This window comes from Sciurus carolinensis, chromosome 2 (assembly GCF_902686445.1).
Source record: "Sciurus carolinensis chromosome 2, mSciCar1.2, whole genome shotgun sequence".
NCBI lineage: Eukaryota > Metazoa > Chordata > Mammalia > Rodentia > Sciuridae > Sciurus > Sciurus carolinensis.
Window position 1 is genome coordinate 42,472,189 of NC_062214.1, and position 26,158 is coordinate 42,498,346.

General features: G+C 35.8%; 1 protein-coding gene and 1 non-coding gene across 2 annotated transcripts in view; both read left to right on the forward strand.

Moving 5' to 3' along the window:
• Dstn (destrin, actin depolymerizing factor) overlaps positions 1-25,740 on the forward strand; it is a 34,259-nt gene extending 8,519 nt beyond the window's left edge. Inside the window, exons 2-4 of the mRNA XM_047540858.1 lie at positions 20,408-20,715; positions 22,568-22,644; positions 24,513-25,740. Coding sequence (XP_047396814.1) covers positions 20,408-20,715; positions 22,568-22,644; positions 24,513-24,622 — 495 coding nt within the window. The 3' untranslated portion in view covers positions 24,623-25,740. The remainder of the gene's footprint in view (positions 1-20,407; positions 20,716-22,567; positions 22,645-24,512) is intronic.
• Trnaa-cgc (transfer RNA alanine (anticodon CGC)) lies at positions 17,243-17,318 on the forward strand. Its single transcript has one exon. It is a non-coding gene; the product is annotated as a tRNA-Ala (tRNA).
• Positions 25,741-26,158: the final 418 nt, after the last annotated feature.

Sequence of the window (26,158 nt, forward strand, 5' to 3'; positions counted from 1 at the left end):
GTCTGTATAAAGTATCCGTTCTAATGGAGAGACAGTTAAGAAATAAGTAAACAATTGAATAAGATGATTAAAAATTTAATACATACTTTAGTGGAAGAAATGATTGTGTGGAAACTGCCAATATAATTTTTTTTCCCACACAGTTCAAGTTTATCTCTAAAGGATAAAACTTTATTTCCCATGTCCCAATGTAATGAGTGCCAAGGTAATTCAGTGGGGAAAAATAGCATTTTCAACAAACTGTGCTGGGATAACTGGATATCTTCATGCAAAAGAATGAATTTGGATTTCTCCTTAACACTATATGTCAAATTTAACTCAAAATGGATCAGAGGTATAAGTGTAAGAGCTAAAGCTATAAAACTCCTGGAAGAGAACATGGGCATAAATCTTTGTGACCTTGTTTGAAGCAATTTTTGTTGGTTTGGGTTTTGTCGTTGTTTTCTTTTGTGTGTTTTGGCACTTCTAGGTGCCTGAAAGCACAAGTCACTGAAAGCACAAGTGACAAAAGAAAAAGCAAGCCAAATGCCATGGAGATTGGGGAGGCAGAGGCAGGAGGATCTCAAGTTTGAGGCTAACCCTGTCTCAAAGAGGTAGGGGTATCGCTCAGTTGTAAAAGCACTCCTGGCCAGGTTCGATCTCCAGTAGTGCAAAAAAAAAAAAAAAAAAAAAAAAAAAGAGAAGACAGATCAGGTTTGATCTCCAGTAGTGCAAAAAAAGAAAAGAAGAGAAAACAGATAAATTAAATTTCATTAGAATTTAAAACATACATGCATCAAAGAATATCATCAAGAAAGTGAAACAACAGCCCATAGAATGGGAGAAAATATTTGCAAGTCACATATCTGACAGGAACTGGTATGTAGGAATGTATGAAGGACACTTACAACTCAACAATAAAAATCTTATAGACAAAAGTATTTGAATCAGTATTTCTAGGGATGTACAAATAACCAGTAAATACATGAAAAATGCTTAACATCACTAGCCATTAGGAAAATGCGAATCAAAACCACAATAACATAATGCTTCTTATCCTCCAGCTTGGTTCTAATAAAAAGACAACTGTAACAAAATGTTGGCAAGACTGTGAAATTGTAACCTTCATGCATTGCTGGTGGGAATGTATGATATAGCCATTTTGGAAAGTTTGGCAGTTAAACTTGGGAGCTACCATGTGACCCAGCAGTTTTGCTCCTGCTTATATACCCAAGTAAAATGAAAATGGGTCTACACAAAAACTTGTACATGAATGTTCACAGCAGCATTGTTCATAATAGCCCAAAGGGAGGATAACCCAACTGATCAACTGATGAATGGATATGTAGTGAGTCCATACAATAAAATATTATTTGGCAATCAAAATAATTGAAGTACTGATAAGTGTTAAAATAAGAATGAAACTTGTAAACATGCTGAGCTGAAGAAGCCAGCCACAAAAGGCTACATGTTGCATGATTTTGGTTATATGAAATGTGAAGATGCAGATCCATGGAGACAGAAAATAAATTAGCAGTGCTATGGCTTGGGGGAGTGGGAAAGAGGAGTGAGTGGTATGAATAAGAGGTTTCTTTTTTGGGGATTAAGAGTGTTCTAAAATCAGGTTATGGTGATAGATGTACAACTTTGTAAGTATACGAAAACCTTCTGAATTTACACTTTAAATGGGTGACTGGTTTATAAAATGTATCTGCAAAAATGATTGCAGTTGTTTAATGGTATCATGTACATACTGTGGCACTAAATCTTCATATTAAATATAAGTCCATTATTACAAGAAATGTTCTGTTGCCGTTCACATAAATCTTTGCATATATTTGTATTATTTCTTCAAAATATGGTCTTAGGTATGAAATCACTGAATCAAAAAGTTATGTTTTAAGCAAAAGAAATATTAGAGTGAATATGTAACTGCAGAACAGAAGAAAATATTTGCAATATATTCATCCAACAAGGGCTTAATATCCAGAATATATTAGGAAACCAAATAATAGCAAAACCCAAATAATCTGATTTTATAATGGGTAAATGACCTGAACAGACATTTCTCAAAAGAAGATAAACAAATGGCCAATGAGCATATGAAAAAATGTTCAACATCATTAATCATCAGGGAAAATGCAAATCAAAAGCACATCAAGATGTCATATTACCCCAGTTAGAATGGCTATTATCAAGAAGTAAAAAACAGCAGATACTGGTGAGGATGCAGAAAAAGAATGAACCAGAGAAGATAAAATCACTTGTATTTCCACTGTTAGAGATAAAATTGTAAAAAGTTCTTTGTATAGTTTTGCATAATTGAGATTATTTTGTATATATAGCTTTATATCTTTGTTTACTTAAACTAAATCACAAATATGGTCCCCATATCATTAAAAACTTCCCATAAACATGATTTTAGCAACTACATCAGAAACTGTGGATATAGTAAAATTTACTTTGCAGTTCTTTGTAAATTTATTTAGTCTGACTGGTTTTTAGTATTGTATAGATTATTTCCCCATGTTAAATTCTTAGAAGAACAATTTCCTGGAGGAGGATGACAAGTTTGAGATCAGCCTGGGCAACTTAGTGAAACCCTGTCTCAGAATAAAATTTTAAAAAGGACTGGGATTTAGTTCAATGGTAGAGTGTTTGCCTAGCTCTTGTGAATCCCCCTAGCATGTGTGAATCCCTGGATTCATTAACCGCAGCACAGGGGGAAAAATGTTGTTTTTTGTTTGTTTGTTTGTTTTAAAGCATTGAAGGATATGAATTATTTATTTAAAGGCTCTTCGTATAAGTGGCCAAATTATTCCTCAAAGGTATTAATAAGTAATAGGGCTGCCTGTGGTGGAAGATGAATCAGAAAAAGTAGGCTTTTTTAGGAAAATAAAGGGCTTTTTATGCTGTTGAGGAATGTGGACTTTACCTTATAGGTGCTTGGGAATTGTTAAAAATTTTTTTAATATTGAAAGGGTGAGAATAGATAAGAGGTAACAGATTTGAAGTACACATTTAAGGAGAATCACTGTGAGTATGAAATACTGGTAGATCTGCTAACATCAGATCTGTTTTCTGTCTCCTAGTCATTAACATGCTACCAGAGAGCATTAAGACAAATTGTTAAACCAGAGTAATCTTTTAGCTTGTTGTTTGTTCAGTATGCTTTTTCTCAAAGAGGAATAGAATAGTTTATTTCATTATCTTTGAATTAAAGTTAACATAGCTTTTTTCCATTTTAGGATAATTTACAGAAAGTAAAATTTATCCTTTTAAGTGATAAGCTCTGCAAGTTTTGTCAAATATATACAGCTCTATAACTATTGCCATAGTCAAAATACAGAATAATTCCTTCACTCCAAAAATTCCCCATTAATCTCTTCACCTACCCTTGTATCATTTTGTCCATATAATTTCACCTTTGTGGAAATGTCACATAAATGGAATTGGACAGTCATTTGCTTTGAGTCTGGCATCTTTTCACTTAGCCTAAGGCATTTGTACATCTGTAGTTTGTATGCATTGCTGAATAGTATTCTATTTCCTAGTCAAGGGGTAGATTCTACTTATTTTTTAATTTGTTGAGAGACTTGTAGTTGTCTATTATAAACAATATTTCTATTGACAAATAATTGTACATATTCGTAGGGAACAATGATAATTTGATACATGTATACAATGTATAATTTCACTAAATCTGGGTGATTAGTACTTCTACCTCCTTAAATACTTATTCCTTTTGAAGGTTCCTAACAGAACCTTCTTTATAAGAGTTCTTTATAAAATATATAATAAATTATTGCATACTGCAGTCACCCTTTTGTACTACAGAACATTAGAACTACTCCTGTGTAACTGTTTGGTACCCATTATCCAACTTCTTTATCTCTTCCCCCTACTACCTTTCCATCCTCTCCTGTCCACTATTGTTTCTGTGAAATCAGTGTTTAGTTTTCATGTACACCTGAGAACATAGAGATGTTTGTCTTTCTGTGCCTGGTTTATTTCACTTGAATGTCTTCCTGTTCCAGTCCATGTTGCCACAAATGACAGGATTTCGCTTTTTATTGCTGAACAATACTCTGTTGTTTATATGTACCACATTTCTTTATTCATCCATTGATAAATACCTCAGTTGGCTTCCTATCTGGGCTGTTTTGAGTAGTGCAGTAAACATGGGAGTGCAGGTATCTCTTTCTTTGATAGATTAATTTCTTTTGGATAAATAATCAGTAGTGAATTAACTCAAATATGGCTCTATTTTTTTGTTTTGTTTTGTTTTGTTTTGTTTTGCGAAACCTCCATACTGATTTCCATAATTGTTGTACTACTAATTTGCATTCCCACCAACAATTTATCAGTTACCTTTTCTCTGCATCCTTGCCAGCCTTTGTTACTTTTTGTGTTTTTTAATAAGAGACATTCTAACTGGAGTGAGGTGATATCTCATTGTGGTTTTGATTTCCATTTCCCTGATGATTATTATTTTTCCCTCTTGAGCTCCTTCTATGTTCTGGTTATTAATCCTCTTAAGATCAATAGTTAGTAAATATTTTCTCCCATTCTGCCAGTTGTCTCTTCATTTTATTGATTTATTTGCTATGCAGAAGCTTCTTAACGTGGTATAATCCTTTTGGTCTCTTTTTGCTTTTGTTGCTTGTGCTTTTGGAGTCTTATATATAAAGTCATTGCCTATTTGAGATCTAAAAGTGTTTCCCTGTTTTTTTCATAATAGTTTCATAGTTTGGGTCTTAAATTGAGGTCTTTGATGCATTGTAAGTTGATTTTTGTGTATGTTGAGAGAAAGGGATCTAGTATCATTCTTCTGTATGTGGAGGTTCAGTTTCCTATCACCATTTATTGAAGAGGCTGTCCTTTCTCCAGTGCATGTTTCGGGTGCCTTTGTTGAAGATTAATTGACTCTAGATGTGTAAATTTTTTCCTGGGTTCTGTATTCTGTTCTATAGGTATCAGTTTTTAATGTCAGTGTCATGCCGTTTTGTTCATTATAGCTTTATAGTGTATGTTGAGGTTATGTATTGTGATATCTCTACCTTTATTCTTTTTGATCAAGATGCTTTTGGCTATTCAGGGTCTTCTCTGGTTCCCTATGAATTTTAGGATTTACTTTTTTCTATTCTGTTAAGAATACCATTGGTACTTTGATAAAGATGTTGTTGAATCTGTAAATTGCTTTGGGTAGTATGGACGTTTTAACATTCATTAATTTTTTTTGATGCATGAACCTGGAGTGTGGTGTGTGTGTGTGTGTGTGTGTGTGTGTGTGTGTGTGTCCGTCCTCTCAAGTTTCTTTCATCAGTGTTTTCTAATTTTTATTGTAGAGATTGTTCACCTCCTTTATTCCTGGGTTTTTGTTTGTTTGGTTTTTAATTTAACTTTAGTTTAAATTAATTAATTTATTACAGTGCTGGGAATTGAATCAAGGGCCTTACACATGCCAGACAAGTGCTCTACCAATGAGCCACATCCCCAGCCCCTGGGTTTGTTTTTTAAAGCTGTTGTGAATGGGATTGCTCTTTTGATTTAAAAAAAAATTTTTTTTGGTAGTTGTAGATGGACAGCATGCCTTTATTGTATTTATTTTTATGTGGTGCTAAGAATCAAACCCAGTGTCTCACATGTACTAGGCAAGCACTCTGCCACTGAGCTACAGCCCCAGCCCCGCTTTTTTGATTTTTTTCCTCTGCAAGTTCATTATTGCTGTATAAAAATGGTTCTGCCTTTTGTGTGTTGATTTTGTATGTTGATTTTGTGTGTTGATTTTGTATCCTGCAGCTTACTGAATTCGTTTACCAGTTCTAAGTTGTTTGGTGGAGTCTAGGTATTTCTGCATGTTGAATCCTCTTGTCTGTAAGCAGAGATAATTTGGTTTTCTCCTTTCCTATTTGGATACTCATTCTTTCTTTCTCTTGCATTATTGCCTTGGCTCAGATTTCCAATACTATGTTGAGTAAGAATGTTGAAAGTGAACATCCTTGTCTTGTTCCTGTTTATATAGGAAATAATTTCAGCTTTTCCTCATTCAGCATGAAGTTGATTATGTCATGGCCTTTCTTGTGTAGAGGTATGTCCTTTCTATGGAGGAGTTTTGTTAGGGGATGTTGAATTTTATTAAATGCTTTTTCTGCATCTGTTGAGATGATCATAACGTTTTTGTCCTTTATTCTGTTGATATGATGTATTACAGTTATTTATTTGCATAAGTTGAACCATCCTTCCATCCCTATAGTTAATCCAAGATTACTTTTTGAATTGTTGAGTTTGGTTTGCTAATGTTTTGTAAGAATTCTTACATTTATGTTCATCAGGGATATTAGTTGGTAGTTTTCTTTGTTGTCCCCTTGTAATGGTATCAGGGTAATGCAAGCTTAATAAGTTTGAAAAAGTTGGAGAGGTATGTTTTGTTTCCTGTTTTCACAAAATGTATGAGACAGATTGTAAAGATTTTTTTCAAATATTAAAAAACCTTTGAAACAGTCAACTTTCTGTCTACTCATATAAAACTGCTGATAACATCTCTTAAGTAGTGCCTTTTTTAAGTTTTTCAAATGCAGAATAAAATAGCTACCTGCAAGGCTTTGGATTGCAGAAATTTTTAAATGTGTCAGTGTGTTTTATGGGATATCAGTTTCTTAAAGGTCATGTTCTCTGCATATTGATAAATGTATTCATTAATGTCTCCTGTAGCATTTATGCTAAAATTGTGTTTACATAATACATTTTAAAAAATAAAAAAGTAAGTTTTAAAACAAATATTAAGTATTGAGCATTTAATGATTAAGTAAAACATTTAGTTGGCAACTTCACAATTCTGATTATATGTGTGCTGGGCAGAGATTGATGAAAATGTTGAGTTCTTACTCTTTGCGGAGCATAGTCTAGAGGGGGATTCAACCAGCAGACTGTTAATCACAATTCTAAATGCTACTATGATAGAAATAACTGTGTTCTTATTAGTACATGAAGGATCATGTCATTTAGATTGGAGATGGTAATTGGAGGGCCAAGTAAGAGTTGCCTTCCCAGAGGACGTGATTTCTGAGCTAAATCCTGAAGGACTTGGGTGACAAAGTGAAGAGGAGAAAGATAAAGCATCATAAGAAAATGTGGATATTTAGTGAATCTCAGAGTTTGTACCTGCCTGGACTTAAGAAGGATGTGCCAAAGAGAAATGGGAAAGGAGGCTGGAGAGGTAGAGCATAAGGAGCTGAACACAATATGCTAAGGGACTTAGATTTATTATGAAGGAAATCAGAAATCATTAAATGAAAACAGTAAGGGCATAGATGTATTTGCCAGGGCACTTAACATCCCTAGACTGCTCCCTGCTCCCATTCCTATTTGTCTGTTTAGTTTTTTATGAGAGGAGGGTAGAAATGAGAAATACTCTCTTATCAGGCTTATACAACTTCTTTGTTCCTCCTACCCTCCCTTTTATTACCTCTTACCTATTACGGGGGTGGGGAGCCTGTTAACAAACCATATTAAGATTGTTTGAAAAATGAAATTGTATTGGCTGAAAAATGAAATCTACGTTGGTTGTTGATATTTTTTTGACTTATTTTAAGAGAATTAAGATTTTTAAAATTTCTTTTATTTGGGGGATGTTTCATAGAGTTTTGGTTATTGAATGAATTTTTTTTCTCACTAAGGTGGAGCTCTTTAAATATTAATGTATAGCAGGTAAAATTGGTATTTGGGGATCTGGTCTTTTGGTATGCACCTGTCATCCCAACTACTTGGGAAACTGAGGTGGGAGTTTTACAAGTTTGAGGCCAACCTGGGCAACTTGGTGAGATGCTGTCTTAAAATTTAAAAAGGAATGGAATGTAGCTCAGTGGTACAGTGCTTGCCTGGCACACAAGAAACCCTGGGCCAATTGCCAGTACCACACCCACATACACAAAAAGAATTATTTGGTCTGTGTGAGCTGCCATCTCAAGGTTATTTTCTGTACTTTACAGTGGATCAGGATTTTTTTAAATATGTTGATGGACCTTTATTTTATTCTTTTATTTATATGTGGTGCTGAGAATTGAATCCAGTGCCTCACACCTGCTAGGCAAGTGCTCTACCTCTGAGTCACAAGCCCAGCCTAGGATGAGGATTTTTATAATTGGAAATGGGTCTTAAATTTAACACTGTTCTCTTGGTTTGTTTGTTTTTGTTTTTATGCTTTTGGAATGAACCAGTATATTAAAACAGGGTTAACTTGGAACATTTTCTGGATCACTGATAGGCTATGCAGTGACTTTATACAGTAAGTGGTACTCCTCCCTCTGAGTAATGCAGCCTCAGGGGAGGAGCAGTTGATACTCCTCCAAATGGTTGCAGCCCTGCAGGCATATACGGTGACAAGTGTTGCATGAACTTGAATTTAGCTTTGTCTTACCCCTTTGAGCAGTCACCTTTAACCAAGGCACAATCTATACAACTGCATGTAGCACCTCTGGACATTTCGAACTTATCAAAAGATTGAGCATTTATTGTGCACTTGTTTGACTAATACATACTGGGAAGGGACAGATTTTAGGATAAAATATGTTAATTCACCCCAGGGTCCCTAGCTTTCATCACTGTGGGTTTTGTTTTATGGCTACAGGTGGTAACCTATGCCAAGGAGAATGGCAGGAGGTAGTATAATCGAATCTTAGTATGTTAAGAGGACTGCCATCCTCTTGTGCATATCTTGTTATTTAATCACTTATAATCATGGGAAGAAAGAAGAGATACACATCAGATGTCAGGTTTATTTTTTAATTCACAGTTCTGGTTAACAGAGAACAAATAGAAATTTCTGTTTCAAATATCAGTTCTAAGGTTTCTGAATTCTTTATCCATAGCATTCCATTACCCAAAAGCTTTGGTAAAAATTGACCACAGTGGCAAGTAGAAAGCATTGAAGAAGCTCTAATCAGATATTCTGGTTAATAAAAAGAGTTGACACTTATGAATTATACCATCACCAGGCACTATATTTATGTGTTTTCATTGACCCTCTCAAGTTAACAGTATTTATAGTTTATAGATAATGAAATCGATTAGCTCTAACTCGAAGTTAACAATAAGTCTGATTCAGCCCTGTGGCATGCTTTCTTCTCTGGATCAAAGGTCTTCTAATGTTAAATGCCCCAAATTCAATTTATTGAGAAGGAGAATGCAGTCAGCTTTTGAAAAGAAAAATTCAGTATCTGACTTTCTCAGCTTATTTAAAACACGTATTCCCAGTTCATTGTAAAATTCATCTGTAACGTCTCATGTTGTAATATTACATAAAATAAAGTTGCCTTTATTTCTATTATATAGTATTTTAAATCTACTATTTGACTTCTTCCCTGGTAGACAGTTTTTTTTCAAGGAATAAAAAATTCTTGTTATACTATCTGTAAGAATTAGTTTTTGCTTAAAGTTAGGTCTTCTTGTACAAAACTGCATATCCATTTTGATTGTTGGGATTCTTCCAAATTAACACTTAGAATATATACTAAAAATCTTATCTGAATTTGCCCCAAGTTTGCTTCCTCACCCTACCATATAGTTGACCTTATAATTATTATAGAAAACTAGATTTGAATTCCTCACTCTTGGACACATTATTCTGTCATTTCATAGTGTAATAAATGAGGTTCCTTATGGCACAAGTCATCAATAAAGCTAAATAACATTTATTTCCCAAGGCAGAAAACTATGTAATATATTTTATAAATTTGTAACCCCAATTTACTATTTTAGTATTAAGAGAATTGTTACTTCATGTTAAAAATAAACTTTTGAAATTTAGCCCCTCAACTTAATTAGCCACATTTCAAGTGCTCAGTAGCCATGTGTATTAATCGTTTTACCATGTCAGTGCAGAAAAGGACATTGGCATCACCATTGGAAAGCAGAATTGGGGATAGTGAGCTAAGGACTTAGTAATTGATAGTCAAACTTCAAGTTGGTGGTGGTAGGGAGAGTGTCTTAGCATTCATTTGTGTGCAGTCACCTACTTTTCTCTTTTCAATATGATGGGGATGGAAAGACTTACTATTTACTGTCTTGAGGGAATAAATTCAAAACTCCAGGGGTAATGGTGAAGGACATGGCAGGGTGGAGTTCAGGAGGGGATCTAGGAATCTAGCTTCTTCTCAAACTAATTTCACTCATTCTTCCTGTTTGAACTTTTATATTTCTTTTCTTGCCCTGGTAGATTTGTGTTCTTTCTTTTTGTTTTTAAACCCCCCTTTATCTTTTCAGTGGAATTTTGGTAGGGAGTCAAATTAGGTGTACACATTCAGCCCCCTGCCACCCATCTTAACATGACCTATGAGAGACCCTGGACACTAATATGTGGAAATAAAAGTACATGTCACTCAGTGTATTTGTTGTCTTATTTACTGCTCAGGGATGTCAGTTGTTGTAGCCCCAAATCCAAATATTTTGTTATTTTTTTTCATTTTTTTATTTAATTTTTTTTTATTTTTACAGACTGCATTTTGATTCATTGTACACAAATGGAGTACAACTTTTCATTTCTATGGTTGTACACATAGATTCAGACCATTCATGTAATCATACATATACATAGGGTAATACCATCTCATTATACTACCTTTCCTTCCCCAACTCCTTCCCACCCCATTTTCTTCTACACCATCCAAAGTTCCTTCTTTCTTCTCTCCCACCCCACTCATTGTACATGGTCATCCACTTATCAGAGAGAACATTTATGTATGGTCACCTTTGATTTTTTTGGGATTGGCTTATTTCACTTAGCATGATATTTTCCAGCTTCATCCATTTACCAGCAAATGCCATAATTTTATTCTTCTTTATGACTAAGTACTATTTCATTGTATATATATATCACAGTTTCTTTATCCATTCATCGACTGAAGGGCATCTATCTCGGTTGGTTCCACAATCTAGGTATTGTGAATTGAGCTGCTATGAACATGGATGTGGCTGCATCACTGTATTATGCTGATTTTAAGTTCTTTGGGTATAAACGGAGGAGTGGGATAACTGGGTCAAATGGTGAGTCCATTCCAAGTTTTCTGAGGAATCTCCAAACTGCTTTCCAGAGTGGCTGCACCAATTTGCAACTCTACCAGCAATATATGAGTGTGCCTTTTTCCCCACATCCACGCCAATACTTATTATTGCTTGTGTTCTTGATAATAGCCATTCTGTTGGAGTTAGATGAAATCTTAGGGTAGTTTTAATTTGCATTTCTTTAATTACTAGAGATGATGAGCACTTTTTCATATGTTTGTTGATTGCCTGTATATCTTCTGCGAAGTGTCTGCCCAGTTCCTTAGCCATTTATTGATTGGGTTCTTTGTATTTTTGGTGTAAAGTTTTTTAAGCTCTTCATAAACTTTGGAGATTAGGGCTCTGTCTTAAGTGTGTGTGGAAAAGATTTTCTTTCACTCCGTAGGCTCTCTTTTCACATTATTGTTTGTTTCCTGTGCTGAGAAAAAGCTTTTTAGTTTGAATCTATACCATTTATTGATTCTTGCTTTTATTTCTTGCACTATTGGGGTCTTGTTAAGGAAGTCTGGTCCTAAGCCAAAGTGATGGAGATTCAGGTGTACTTTTTCTTCTATTTGGTGAAGGATCTCAGGTCTGATCCCTAGATCTTTGATCCATTTTGAGTTGAGTTTTGTACAGGGTGAGAGATAGGGTTTAATTTCATTTTACTGCAGATGAATTTCCAGTTTTCCCAGCACCATTTGTTGAAGAGGTTATCTTTTCTCCATTTTAAGTTTTTGGCACCTTTGTCTTATATGAGATAACTGTACTTATGTGGGTCTGTCTCCAGGTCTTCTATCCTGTACCATTGGTCTACCTGTCTCTTTTGGTGCCAATACCATGCCGTTTTTGTTGCTATTGCTCTATAGTGGAGTTTAAGGTCTGGTATTGTGATATCTCCTGTATTACTCTTCCTGTCCAGGATTGCTTTGGCTATTCTGGGTTTGTTAGTCAATTTTTGTTGTTGTTGTTGTTTGTTTCTTCTGGCCCTTGTGCAAGGCATAATGTAAATAAAGGGGATCATAAACCCCAATTTTTAACTTGGTAGGTTGAGAAAGGAGCCACTGAGTTTTTTCTGCCGAGTCGTTTATAAATACAAAATTGCCTTTGTCTGCTATGCAGTATCCTATTTTCAAGTGTTTCAGATTCTCTAAGCTTAGAAAAATAGTTTTTTAAAAATTAGTAATTTTCTTAGGTAGTTAAAATAGCTTTCATTATGTTTTTCTCTAAGTAGGTAAAATATAGTTGGTTTTAATTATAGAGTAAGGTTAGGTCTCCTACTTTTTCGGTAGTACAGAAGTAGATCTCTGTTTCTGATATTTTGGCTTGGACCCTGCAGTTTAATTTTATGAACTAGTTCAGTTGTTTACAAAAATTGAATCCAAACAACTTAATCCTCAAGTTTCAAATATTATCAGTCTTATGCTAGAATTAATGTTTTAAGTTGTGTTCCTTTATTTGCAACTTTAAAATACCCAATATTTCATATTCTCTCTAGTAGTTGTCTGTTTGGAAGTAAGTAGTAAGGTTATTTAAAGAAACCCATACATTGAGTGAATCTGGAACACTGATTTAATCTCTTATTTTATAAATCTTTGCCAGAGAAGACTCAGATAGACGGGAGATCCTTTACCTTTCATAAACAAGTTAAAGCTTGTAGTCAAGTGAGACAAAATGCAGCAAAGTGCTTCTTTAACAGCAACTGTTTTGACCTGGGGATGGAGCTCTAAGAGCTGGTACGCTGGTACAGAACACAGAGAAATTAGATGTGAATAACATATCTTTTTAAGGTAATCCCAGAGCTCTTGTTGTGATAGCAATCTATTTTTGCTCCCAAATTTTTCCTTCCCAACTGTGCAGCAAATTTCAGTACTATGTTCAAAGTATCCTTTAATGGTTTTTATTGTTAAAATTGTGTATTTGAATATCACTAACTTTTAGACAATTTAAAATCAAAACTGAGTTTGCTTTTTATTTGTTTTTAATTTATTTTGTGGTACCGGGGATTGAATCCAGGGACACTATGCCACTGAACTACAGTTTTGAGACAGGATTTCACTACATTGATCAGACTGACTTTGAACTTGTGATCCTCCTACCTAAGCCTCCCAAGTAGCTGGGATTACAGGTGTGTACCATAACACCCATCTCAAATTTCCTTTTTAGGGATAAAGTTGAGATTTTTCAACAGCTGAGCAGTTAAATGTCTTAATAAACTAGCATTATAGAGAAATATTGAAAAATGAAACTGATGGGAGAGGATTTTTTTCCTTTTGGTAAAGTAAAAGCACAGTGTAAAGATAAAGAACAGGATGATTATAGAATATTTAAGATTCACAGTAATCCTGCTTTGTGACAACAAATCCACCAAAATCAGTACTCCAAGGAATTATTAACTGTTACCACACATGATGTTTTTCAGTATAACTGATTTCTTTTGTAATCCTGTATATTTTACTTGAAACGCAGTTTGAGAAAGGAACCCACAGCACACAAAAACAAATGCTTTGACTTTGAACCTTCTAGTATTTGTGAAGTACTCTTAATAACTATTAAAATTTTTACTGATAGGCAAAAGTAAATACTGCAATGAGCTAGAGGTTTCTCCCTCCCTCTTTCTCTCCTTCCTTCCTTTCATACCAGGGTTTGAACCTAGGGGTGATTAATTATTGAGCCATATTCCCAGCCCCCCCATTTTTTATTTTTTATTTTGAGACAGGGTCTTGCTAAGTTGTTTCGGGCCTCACTAAGTTGCTGAAACTGACTTTGACTTGCAGTCCTCCTGCCTCATTCTCTTGAGCCACTAGGATTACACGTGTGTGCCACCGTGCCCAGCTGTTTTCTTTTAATTCACAAAATTTTAGAAATAAGTTTTAGTAGTTATCAACTGGATCTTATTGTAAACAGAGACTCTGAGACTGTACCCCAGATACTGTGAATCAGATTCTAGAGAGTCAGCAGATGATTCCTGTGCACCTTGAAGTTTGATAATAACTGATCTAATATGTGCCTGTAAATTACAGCTGAAGCATCTAAAATAATTCAGAGATGTTGAATGCCATGACCAAGGTAACTCAGCTAGTTAGAGAAGTTTGGATGGACTGTTGCTCCTGTAGATTTTGGTGCCTTAATTTCATGTTATCTTCTTTTGGTCTCCAAACCATTAACAAACAAAGTGTAATTAGTTAAGAATTATTCTCACTTTTTTCCATCCCACTAGTTGTATTTATCCCAGATTTCTATTTCACTTACCAAAATCAAAATCAGCCAGCCTGCAGAGGAGGAGTTAAGATAGCAGCAGGAGAAAGGAAGTGAGAGGAAGGGAGGGGAGGATCCCTGGGTGGCCGTGGGCCAGTCTGTGGAAGAAGCATTCCCTGCCTTCTCAGTCTGCCTCATGGTTTTACTATATTAAAATCACTATGAAGAATCTTCATTTCTTTCATATCATTACTATTTAAAAAAATTTTTTTTAGTTATAGATGAACATAATGTCTTTATTTCATTTATCTATTTTTATGTGGTGCTGAGGATGGAACCCAGTGCCCCACATGGGGTAGGCAAGTGCACTGACCACTGGGCTACAATCCCAGCCTTTGTTATTTCAAGATTGTACTATACCTGAGGTATAACAATTTTAAGTATATTTATTGAATCTGACATACAGTCATGGAATTTATCTCATGGAATTTTTATTATTTTCACAGGCAAAATTTGGTATATAATATCACTAGTCACAGAGAACCATAAGTACTCTAATATTGAAGCCTCTAAAACCACCACAATGGAAAGATTAGGGAAATTCAATCCATCTTCTGATCACCAAACTTAGTCTACCTTTCCAGTCTCCCTCTCAGAGTCTAGCGATTTTCCAGTATGCTTGATTGCTCCTGTTCAGTGACCCCCATGCCCTCCTCCTGAGTACTGCTACCACTACCTGGGAAAGGCCTCTGTTGCCTCTAGCCTTGTTCGTGAAATTAACTTTTAGTTGGTGTCCCTCCTACAGTTCTCTTCCTGTTCTCTTATGCACAGCTTCATATACTTCCCCAAAACAAAACTCTGGTCTTCTTCCTTTTTTTTTTTTTTTTTAAATCCTTTATATTCAAGGTCTCCAAACTGCTGAGCCTGCCTTTGAAGGTGTTTTCCACCTGAATCCAGATGGAGTCCAGTTTCCCCCTCTCATATTCACTGGTTCTCTTTGTCAGGAACTGTTTTTCCTTTTTCTTTTAGTCCTTTTATTTTGGAGCACTTTAAGTCAACTTCCACACTACCTGGTAAAATCCTGCCTGACTACCTTGTTATTGTTCCTCTCCCTCTTCACCGCCCCCCCCCCCCCCCCCCCCGCCCCAGGTACCTGTACTTTAAGCTCTATCTTCTCGACACTCCCTTCTATTGAAGTTAATTAAGGAATAATGAACATACTACCAAGTAACCAAGTATTAAAGCTTTTTTTTTTTTTTTTAATGTTTTGGCTCTTCAGCTTCTAGTGTGGTCACATCTCCTCAGTTATAACTTTCATGTTTTCATTTTCCTTTCACCATAACCATTCTGTATTTTCTCTGTTTACCTTTTTAGTTCTTGTGGGTCCTCAGTCTATTACCCTGTGCTTTTACCCAGTTCTTCAGGCTGCTGAAATGCTCAGAGGCCCAGGTTCCAAGCCCAATAGTCTGCTATTAGTCATTTTCAAATCCTGTGGTTTTGGGTATTGATGACTTCCCTCCTCAAAATGTTCTACCTTGGCTTCTAGGAGACATTCCCCCCCACCTTTTTTCTTTTCTTTTTTTAACTTTTTGATAACTTCTTCTTAGTCACATTGATTGATTTCTCTGTTCCTGTTTGCAGTTGGTGTCCCCGCGGTGTGGGCTAGTCCAAAATATGTATTAAGGGCAGGCTTCCTATGAGATCCATGCTCATCATTCTGTTGCTGGCTGGACCTATCTACATAGGTGTTGGGCCCAGTCTTCAGACTGAATGTGTCATATTGCTGTTCCATTTTCCCCTTCTGTTCATATTTCACAATCTAGTCACCAGTCTAAAGGATTCTGAACCTTCTTTGATCCTGCCCCTTCATGTCTCATGGTTTGACCTTGCCATGGACATCTTTGGATTTGTTTTCACCCTCATTGCTGTAGTCAAGAACTTTCTTCTCTGGATATTAGTGGTCGTTTCAAATTTAGTCTGCCTGCTTCCAATTTGTCTTTCACGGTCTTCATTATTAATTTCCTCATGCACAGTATTCAATAGTCTTCTATCAGAAACCTCTAAGTTGCTGAGGCTGACCTGGAACTTGTTATCCTCCTGCCTCATCCTCCCAGTCATTTTGTGTATACCATCACACCCTGTTCAAAATAAAGATCCTTAACTTAAATTGTAAAGAAAGATCAGAAAAATACTATTCTCAAAGCAGAAAAAGACTTAAGAAAAATATTTTTTTCCTAAATTTCCATGTATGAGAGAAAATATGCAATACTTGTCTTTCTGTGACTGGTTTAACATGATGTCTTGACATGTTTCTCTTAACATATCTTTCAGTTCCATCCTTTTTACTGCAGATGACTGTATTTCATTCTTTTTGACTGAATAATATCCCATTGTGTATATATACCTTAGTTTCTTTATCCATTCATCTTTCAGGGGCAGCTAGACTGATTCTGAATCTAAGCTATTGTGAATAGTGTGTGTGTTACATAATAGCATGAATATGCAAGTGTCTCTATTGTATGCTGATATCATTTCCCACAGATATATACACATACCCAGGAGAGGGATAACTAGATCATATGGTAGTTATATTTTTACTTTTTTTAAGAACCTCCATACTGTTTTCCATAGTGGCTGTACTAATATACATTTCTACCAATAAGCTTGCCAGCATTTATATTGTGTTCTGATAATAGCCATTCTAAATGGGTTGAGGTGGAATCTCACTGTACCCTAATGAGTACTGATAGTGAGTAGTTTTTCTGTATGCTTATTAGGTATTTTTGTATAGCATATTTGTAGAAATGTCTCTTAAGTTCCCTTGATCATTTTTTGATTGGGTTATATTTTTTATTGTTGAATTGTAAAGATTATATATTCTAAATATGTATTGCTTATATGAGTTGAAATCTTTTCTCCAATCTCATCATTTTTCATGTATCTTTGTTTCTTTGTAAGTTTGGGATACCAGTATTTTTTACCTATTAGTGTTTAAACTCTGTTAAGTATGTAACTCCAGGGGGCTGGGGAGATAGCTCAGTTGGTAGAGTGCTTGCCTCGCAAGCACAAGGCCCTGGGTTCAATCCCCAGCATCCCCCCCAAAAAAAAAGAAAAAAAAAAGTATGTAACTTCATAGTTCTTGCTATTTAGAAAAACTGACATGTAAACCAAAGCAGTTAATGAGGCATAAAAATTATGGATATAGTAAAGTTAATCTAAATATCACATTTCACAAAGAATATGCCATGTAAGGATTAAAAACTGGTTTAAGATTTTTTGCCATCAAGATCCTGTTTAACTGTTCTTCATTCCAAAATATCAAGTATAACTTGGTGAAAGATTATGTGTTTTTGGCTAATATAGAACCAAGTTGTTATTAGCAATAAGCATTTTGTGTATTCTATTCTTATCTTAGAATTTAGAGATTTTCCTCCGTGAAATATCAATAGTGAAATGACTAATATGTTTCTGAAGGTTGATCACATGAATTTGAAATGTGAGTAGAGTAAAACCTTTAAATATTTGTTATTTTATTAGAGAAAGAGATGCTGTAGGAATGGAATTTTTCCAGCTCAACAGCTCTATCCATCTACTCAGCATTGTGAAAGAAATTTTAGGTATTACTAATATACAGATTGGGAAAATGATCAGCTCCTAGTCAAGTTTTTAAGAAACCTACAAAACACTAGAAAAAATTGGGGTAGTGGGAACATTCCTTAATATTGTAAAGGCCATCTACGCTAAGCCCATGGCCAATATCATTCTAAATGGTGAAAAACTGAAAGCATTCCCCCTAAAAACTGGAACAAGGCAGGGATGCCCTCTTTCACCACTGCTATTCAACATCGTCCTTGAGCCAGAGCAATTAGACAAACCAAAGAAATTAAAGGGATACGAATTGGAAAAGAAGAACTCAAACTATCCCTGTTCGCTGATGGCATGATTGTATATTTAGAGGAACCTGGAAATTCCACCAGAAAACTTTTAGAACTCATAAGTGAATTCAGTAAAGTAGCAGGTTACAAGATCAGTGCTCATAAATCCAATGCATTTTTATACATAAGTGATCAATCTTCAGAAAGAGAAATTAGGAAAACTACCCCATTCACAATAGCTTCGAAAAAAATAAAATACTTGGGAATCAATCTCACAAAAAGAGGTGAAAGACCTCTACAATGAGAACTACAGAACACTAAAGAAAGAAATTAAAGAAAACCTTAGAAGATGGAAAGATCTCCCATGTTCTTAGATAGGCAGAATTAATATTGTCAAAATGGCCATACTCCAAAAAGTGCTATACAGATTCAATGCAGTTCCAATTAAAATCCCAATGATGTACCTTACAGAAATAGAGCAAGCAATTATGAAATTCATCTGGAAGAATAAAAAACCCAGAATAGCTAAAGCAATCCTCAGTAGAAAGAGTGAAGCAGGGGGTATCACAATACCAGATCTTCAACTCTATTACAAAGCAATAGTAACAAAAACGGCATGGTATTGGTACCAAAATAGACAGGTAGATCAATGGTACAAAATAGAGGACATGGACACAAACCCAAATAAATACAATTTTCTCATACTAGACAAAGGGACCAAAAATATGCAATGGAGAAAAGATAGCCTCTTCAACAAATGGTGCTGGGAAAACTGGAAAACCATATGCAACAGAATGAAATTAAACCCCTATCTCTCACACTACACAAAACTCAACTCAAAATGGATCAAGGACCTCGGAATCAGACCAGAGACCCTGCATCTTATAGAAGAAAAAGTAGGTCCAAACCTTCAACTTGTTGACTTAGGATCAGACTTCCTTAACAGGACTCCCATAGCACAAGAAATAAAAGCAAGAATCAACAACTGCGATAGATTCAAACTAAAAAGCTTTCTCTCAGCAAAGGAAACTATCAGTAATGTGAAGAGAGAGCCTACAGAGTGGGAGAATATCTTTGCCACTCATACTTCAGGTAGAGTGCTAATTTCCAGAATCTATAAAGAACTCAAAAAAGTCTACACCAAGAATACAAATAATCCAATCAACAAATGGGCGAAGCAAATGAACAGACACTTCACAGAAGAAGATACACAGGCAATCAACAGATATATGAAAAAATGTTCAACATCTCTAGTAATAAGAGAAATGCAAATCAAAACTACCCTAAGATTTCATCTCACCCCAATTAGAATGGCAATTATCAAGAACACAAGCAACAATAGGTGTTGGCGAGGATGTGGGGAAAAAGGTACACTCATACATTGCTTGTGGGGTTGCAAATTAGTGCAGCCAATCTGGAAAGCAGTGTGGAGATTCCTCAGAAAGCTTGTAATGGAACCACCATTTGACCCAGCTATCCCACTCCTTGGCCTATACCCAAAGGACTTAAAATCAGCATACTACAGAGATACAGCCACATCAATGTTCATTGCTGCTCAATTCACCATAGCCAGATTGTGGAACCAACCTAGATGCCCTTCAGTTGATGAATGGATAAAGAAACTGGCATATATATACAATGGAATATTACTCAGCCATAAAGAATGATAAAATTATGGCATTTGCAGGCAAATGGATGAAATTGGAGAATATCATGCTAAATGAGATAAGCCAATCTCAAAAAACTAAAGAACGAATGATCTCGCTGATAAGCGGATGACGACATATAATGGGGGTTGGGAGGGGTTAGCGTTAGGGTTAGGGTTAGATTTAGGGTTAGGGATAAGGAGGGTGGTAAGAATGGAGGAAGGAAGGACTGTATAGAGGGAAAAGAGGGGTGGGAGGGGAGGGGGGGAAGGGAAAAAAATAACAGAATAAATCAAACAACATTGCCCTATGTAAATTTATGATTACACAAATGGTATGCCTTGATTCCATGTACAAATAGAGAAACAACATGTATCCCATTTGTTTACAATAAAAAAAAAAACCTGTACAAGAATAATAGAATCCAACAGTTTAAGAAGTATGTACTTTCACATTTCAAATAGGGAGAGTCTACTGTGGCTAAAATCTCCTTATATCCCACGTAATATGATGAATGGCTTATGCAATACATTTAATGTTTAAATAAAGTTTGATGTCTGAAATTATTTTGTTATTAGATGATAGGTATAGTTTAAAAGATGTAAATATATTTCAGTCTACATTTGGCATGATAAAAATTGTAAGCTTCTTTCTCATTTCTCATCATAGGCCTCAGGAGTGCAAGTTGCTGATGAAGTATGTCGCATTTTTTATGACATGAAAGTTCGGAAGTGTTCCACACCAGAAGAAATCAAGAAAAGAAAGAAGGCTGTCATTTTTTGTCTCAGTGCAGACAAAAAGTGCATCATTGTTGAAGAAGGCAAAGAGATCTTGGTTGGAGATGTTGGTGTTACCATAACCGATCCTTTCAAGCATTTTGTGGGAATGCTTCCGGAAAAAGATTGTCGTTATGCTTTGTATGATGCAAGCTTTGAAACCAAGGAATCCAGAAAAGAAGAGTTGATGTTTTTTTTGTGGTAAGCATGTTAGACATATTGAGTCTCTCTAAGTCTCAGAGTTAATCTCTCACTGTCCGCACTTAAAGAACCAGTTCTGGGACCAGAGTGATTTTTAATCAAGCAATTTGTAATCATGATCATTTAGTTTTATTTATATAAGGCTTCATAAGGTCTTAGCTGAATTGTTGTTTTAGAATCAAACTAGAATTTAACCTACTTTTGTCTATTTGTAATTGATATTTTTTGCAGGATGCAGGTTTCTATGGATCCTCTAAACTTACTGCTTTATAATATAAAAGTTTCTACTATTTCTTCAACCAACCTACCATGCCAAGAATTGGCCTCCCACTTTGGGTTTTTTTTTTTTTTGGGCAGGGCGGGGGGTTACTAGGGATTGAATTCAGGTGCCCTCTACCACTGAGTTACACTAGGTGTGGCTGGTAATCATTGCTAATGATTATATGTCCTAGAAATATGGCAGCTAAGTGGAATCATTTAATTACTCAAAAGTATTTTGCAGTACTTCTTTGATATTTTGCTAGTATGATGTAGAGCCAGGCCTGAGGTTTGGTGATGCAGAAAGTAGGCATTTATGTATGAACAGTCTGAGGAGGATGAGGTTTCCCTACCCATTATTAATATTACTGTTGTTTTTCAATATTGCTGATGAAGAAAGTGTTGTGAAGCATATTCTGCTTCCGACATATGCTTCCATTCATGAGGAAAGTTTGGTAAATACAAGAATAATGCTAATATTGACAAATAAGACATTTATTGCTGACTGGCCATTTAGTTTAAAAGAACTCTGAAAGCTCCATATTGAATCTTGAGGTTACATATGCAGATTTAATATTTTTTTAAGAGAGTTTTCAAAACTCAGGGTTGATTCCCAGTTTGATAATTGAACATGTATATTATGTTAGGCTAAAATGGAAAACAAATAGCTGTGTGGTCAGAATCTGTCATTGGGGTAGATATAAATGAAAGGACTGAGGAGAGTTAAGGGCATTTTTACTCGATTTGTACTTTATTCCTTTTAGAAAGCAATCTGAAGCAAAAATGCCAAAATTCTGTGTGGCAGAAACTTGACTTACAGATTACTCTTTGTATTTTTATGTATTTTGAAACTTTTTTCAGTTAGAAAACCTGTCAGAACCTTGTATAAATATGAGTATTAGCCTTAACTCAAATCTTTATTACAAAACATGAAAAAATATTTTAAAGAAAACAAAGTGGGTTATATATAAATATCTAATGTTGTTTCTTTTGTTATGGTAACATCTGATTCTTTGTGTGTGGGGAGGATTGAATCTAGGGATACTCTACCATTGAGCTGTATCCTTTATTTTTTCTTTTAAAACAGGCTCTTGCTAAGTTGCTGAGGCTGGCCTTGAACCTGTGATCCTTCTGCCTCAGCCTCCCAAGTCACTGGGATTACAAGCATGTGCACTGCACCTAGCTCAACCTTACCCATTTTATTTTCTGTTTTGAGACAATATTGCTAAGTTGCTGAGGATCTTGCTAAGTGACTGAGGCTGTTCTTGAACTTAGGGTATGATCCTCATGATTCTGCCTTTGTGTAGCTAGACTTACAGGTGTCTACCCCTACTCCTGGCTTCCATATTAGTCTGATTCTAAATCAGTAATTCTTTTTTTCTACCAGAGCCTCTCTACTTTTTTTTAACACTAGTCAACCTTGGTGCTTCTCCATATGTGTATTCCAAACAGTTTCCCTTTGAAGAGGTGGAGAAATAGAAAAACTCTTTCAGGAGATTTGAGATCCTTCACCCCATCCCAGATGCAGATTAATAAGATGTAAGCTGTACTTTATCTAAACCAGATTTTTCATTTTTGGCATCTTTCTAACTAGGGCACCAGAATTAGCACCTCTGAAAAGTAAAATGATCTACGCCAGCTCCAAGGATGCAATCAAAAAGAAATTTCAAGGTATGGACTAGCTTTACCTCCAGATATTTAGAGATAAGATGTCCTCCCATAATAGGGCTGCAACTCATTTTCTTTGGATAGCTGTAGGCACAAAGCTGGGGAAGACCTTTGCTTGTTTTTTAGGGGAAAAAAAAAAGTTGGGGGTAGAACCTGACTCTCAGAGGGACTTCTGCTTTGATCTGGTCCACTGAGTCTGCAGGGCCCATGTTAATAACTCTATTCTTTCAACATTGTCTGTATATTACTTATTCAGTGTGGTTTTTAAGGATTTTTTTCTTCCTTTTTTGCTGGGAATTGAACCCATGACCTCATGCACAATAGGCAAGCACTCTACCACTGAGCTACACCCCCAGCCCTACAGGCTGGTTTTAAACTAGTTTCTCATATAGCAGGTAGGAACCAAGTAGTTTACATTGGTCATATTTAATAATCGGTTTGCTATTGCCTATGAATGTAGTTGATACAGTAAAGTAGCAAAAAGGAAATGTTCATAAATGTGAAGAATGCTCTGTCTTTATTATCAAATGGTATGATTTTAAGTAATGAATTCATCTGTGTCCAAAGGAAAGTACACTCACTCCATGAGCTGACCAATTATATTTGACTTGCCACTAGCCACTGGGTGATTGGGGTTCGGATGAGACGGCCTGGCCAGATTTCAGACAGGAGGAAGCGTTGGTATGGTGGACAGAGCATGGAGCACGTGGCCAAAGGCCTGCACTGAGAGCTAATAAGCTTGTTGTCTAACTGCTTTGTAACCCATGACCAGAACTGCATAATCTCCTTGAGCCTTGATTTTCTCAACTCTAGAGCCTTGGTCTGAATATGTGCCCTGCCACTTCCCTAAACAGCTGAGTGAGTCAAGGTCTTGAGGGCTGGCCCAGTGTTGGTTTTGTTTGTTTTTCAGTGATTGGGTCTTACAAACTTGTAGAACAGGTTTTCCTTAACTTCTTTTACTTAGTTAGGAAAACACAATTTTTGCTTCCTTTCCCGAGCCCTGCTGCTGCAATGTTTGTGCCTCATCAGGTTCTTCATGCTTTTGACTTGATGTTGGGGCATCCCCAGAAGCATGTTTACTAGTCTGTTGGACCTCTTCTAATGACTCCATAGCTTCAATACATTTACAGTGAAACCAAAAGAGTCAGGGTTGGTTCCTCATGACCCTTATTCTGCATTTCTTTTCATTGAAAGGAATTGCTGTGTGGACTTGATTTGTTGATACTGAATGACAGTCACTTTATAGTTGGTAGGAACCAATTGTTATGCATTGGTCATACTTAACAAATGTAGTTTATTTTAGTGAAACCATCACTGGCTTTCTCAGATCAGTCCTGTGTGGCCCACAAGCCAACTTGCTTAAAAATGGTCTTGAAATGATGGAATGACAATGCAGCTATTTAAAAAATAGTAGCTCTTTACAGAGAAATTACAATGTATCTGTAGAAAAAAAAAAGCACCATAAATTATTGTAGAACTCCATGGATTTTTACAGGCTGAACATAATGGTGTTTTTTGATCTAATAATCAGCACCTCAGAAACTCCCCCTGAGAACTTTCATTTATAACACTAACCTCCTGCTCCTTCCTCCACAAGGGTAGCTTCTAACAGCCAAAGTTAACTTGGACTGATTTTTGTATGTTATTCAAATGGAACCATACAGAATATATGCTTATTGTTCTGGTTTCTTTCAGTCAACATCATCCGTTTTGATGCATGTGGTTACAGATTATTTCTTACTACTGTATAGTATTTTGTGGTTAATAAATACCACAGTTTATCCATATTAGAAGGGTCTTTAAAATTGATTGCCATTTTAGATAAGTAAGCTACTGATGTTTTTCTAAATAGAATTGTTTTTCTTCTCTAGGCATAAAACATGAATGTCAAGCAAATGGGCCAGAAGACCTCAATCGGGCTTGTATTGCTGAAAAGCTAGGTGGATCCTTAATTGTAGCTTTTGAAGGATGCCCTGTGTAGATGATCATTCAGTGCCACAAATTGAAAGCTTCCATGTTCAGTTATTCTCTTGCTATTATAAGGAAAGTGAGTATATTTAGGCCAGGGTCTCACTGAGGGGGAGCTGTCTTGTCATCTTTTAGAGTAAACTAAATATTCTTATAACCATGTGCAAACATAGCCCTAAATAAATTTAGAGTCTAAAAGGCTTATTGGTGTAAAATTAAATTTTTATTGGCCAAATGCCTGTTTTGATGAGTTGACTTATAGAGATTTTTGTAAGCTCAGGAATTTTAATAATGTATTTCACAAAACAGTACAAAGCCATGTCAAGAGAATTATTATATGGTTTGTTAACCTTAGCAGTTACTTTGTTTCTTTTGGCTAGAGAATTGGTGATAATCTGATTATCATTTTGGCCCCAAATTATTTTAATTCTCTATTCTTCCTTGACCTAAGCAGAATAATGGAATATAATTTTTGTCGTAACATGTAATAACACTAATACACTAACAACAGTTAAGACTGAGGCAGTCTTTTAATTCTACCCAGTGTATAGTGGAGACTGTATCAAATTGTCCACATATAATTCACGCTGATCTTGCAAAGCACGGTTTCAAGCACATCATTGGAAAAGAGGAAGCAGCACTTGCTGCTGTGGTGAGCTTGCAGTCTGCTAGTTGGGAAACTATTTTGAGAGTGACCTTGAATCTTGGAAATCATGGCATGTCCTCTGGAGAAAGTGCAATGTCTCTTAACAACTAATTATGCAAATTAGGGTTCCATTGTAATCTGCTTTGTTATTGAAAATGATAAAACAGTATATTGATAAGCTAGGACACCTGCAATATCTGTTTCCTTCAGAGCTTTGCTGCATCTGATACAATAAGATGTAGAAGAACACTGAGTATGTTTCCTCTGGGACCTGGGAGAACCAAATTTCCTAGAGCAGTTTGTTGACTATGAAGTAGGGTGCAGGTACCATGGATGACACTCATAGGGAGCCACCACCCAATGACACTTGGAAATGATTGTCGTTACATCACAGGCATGACACTTTGAAAAATGTAGAGATGCACAGTTGAACTTAGAAGTAGCAATTATTGGCTTTATGTAATAAAGGAAGCATTTTTAACTTACCTCTTGTGTAATTATTCTTGCGTGAATTGGGGATGAGGGATTTTTTTTTCCATTTGAGATAAGTTGTCAAGATTTTTATTTCTGACAGTTAAAATACCCAGCACCTCAGTTTGGATGAGAAAGTTGGTATAAAAGTTGAGAACCTTTTTCTTATTCCAAATCATCATGCAAAGACCAGGCTTTGGGGAGGCAAAAAAGGTTATCACACTTTCATTTGGATATCTCTTTCAAAAGGATCTAGAAAATAATGCTGGGTGCTTGTCATTCATTCATCCTGAATTTTTTGTTTTCTCAACTGCACAGTCCCCCAACAAAGTGTTGCCAGCCCAAGGCTACACCAATCAGGAATCAGTTCTGTGGGTAGCCAGGAATGTGTTCAAGGTACTACTGTGATCACTGTGGTCACTCTTGCTGCAA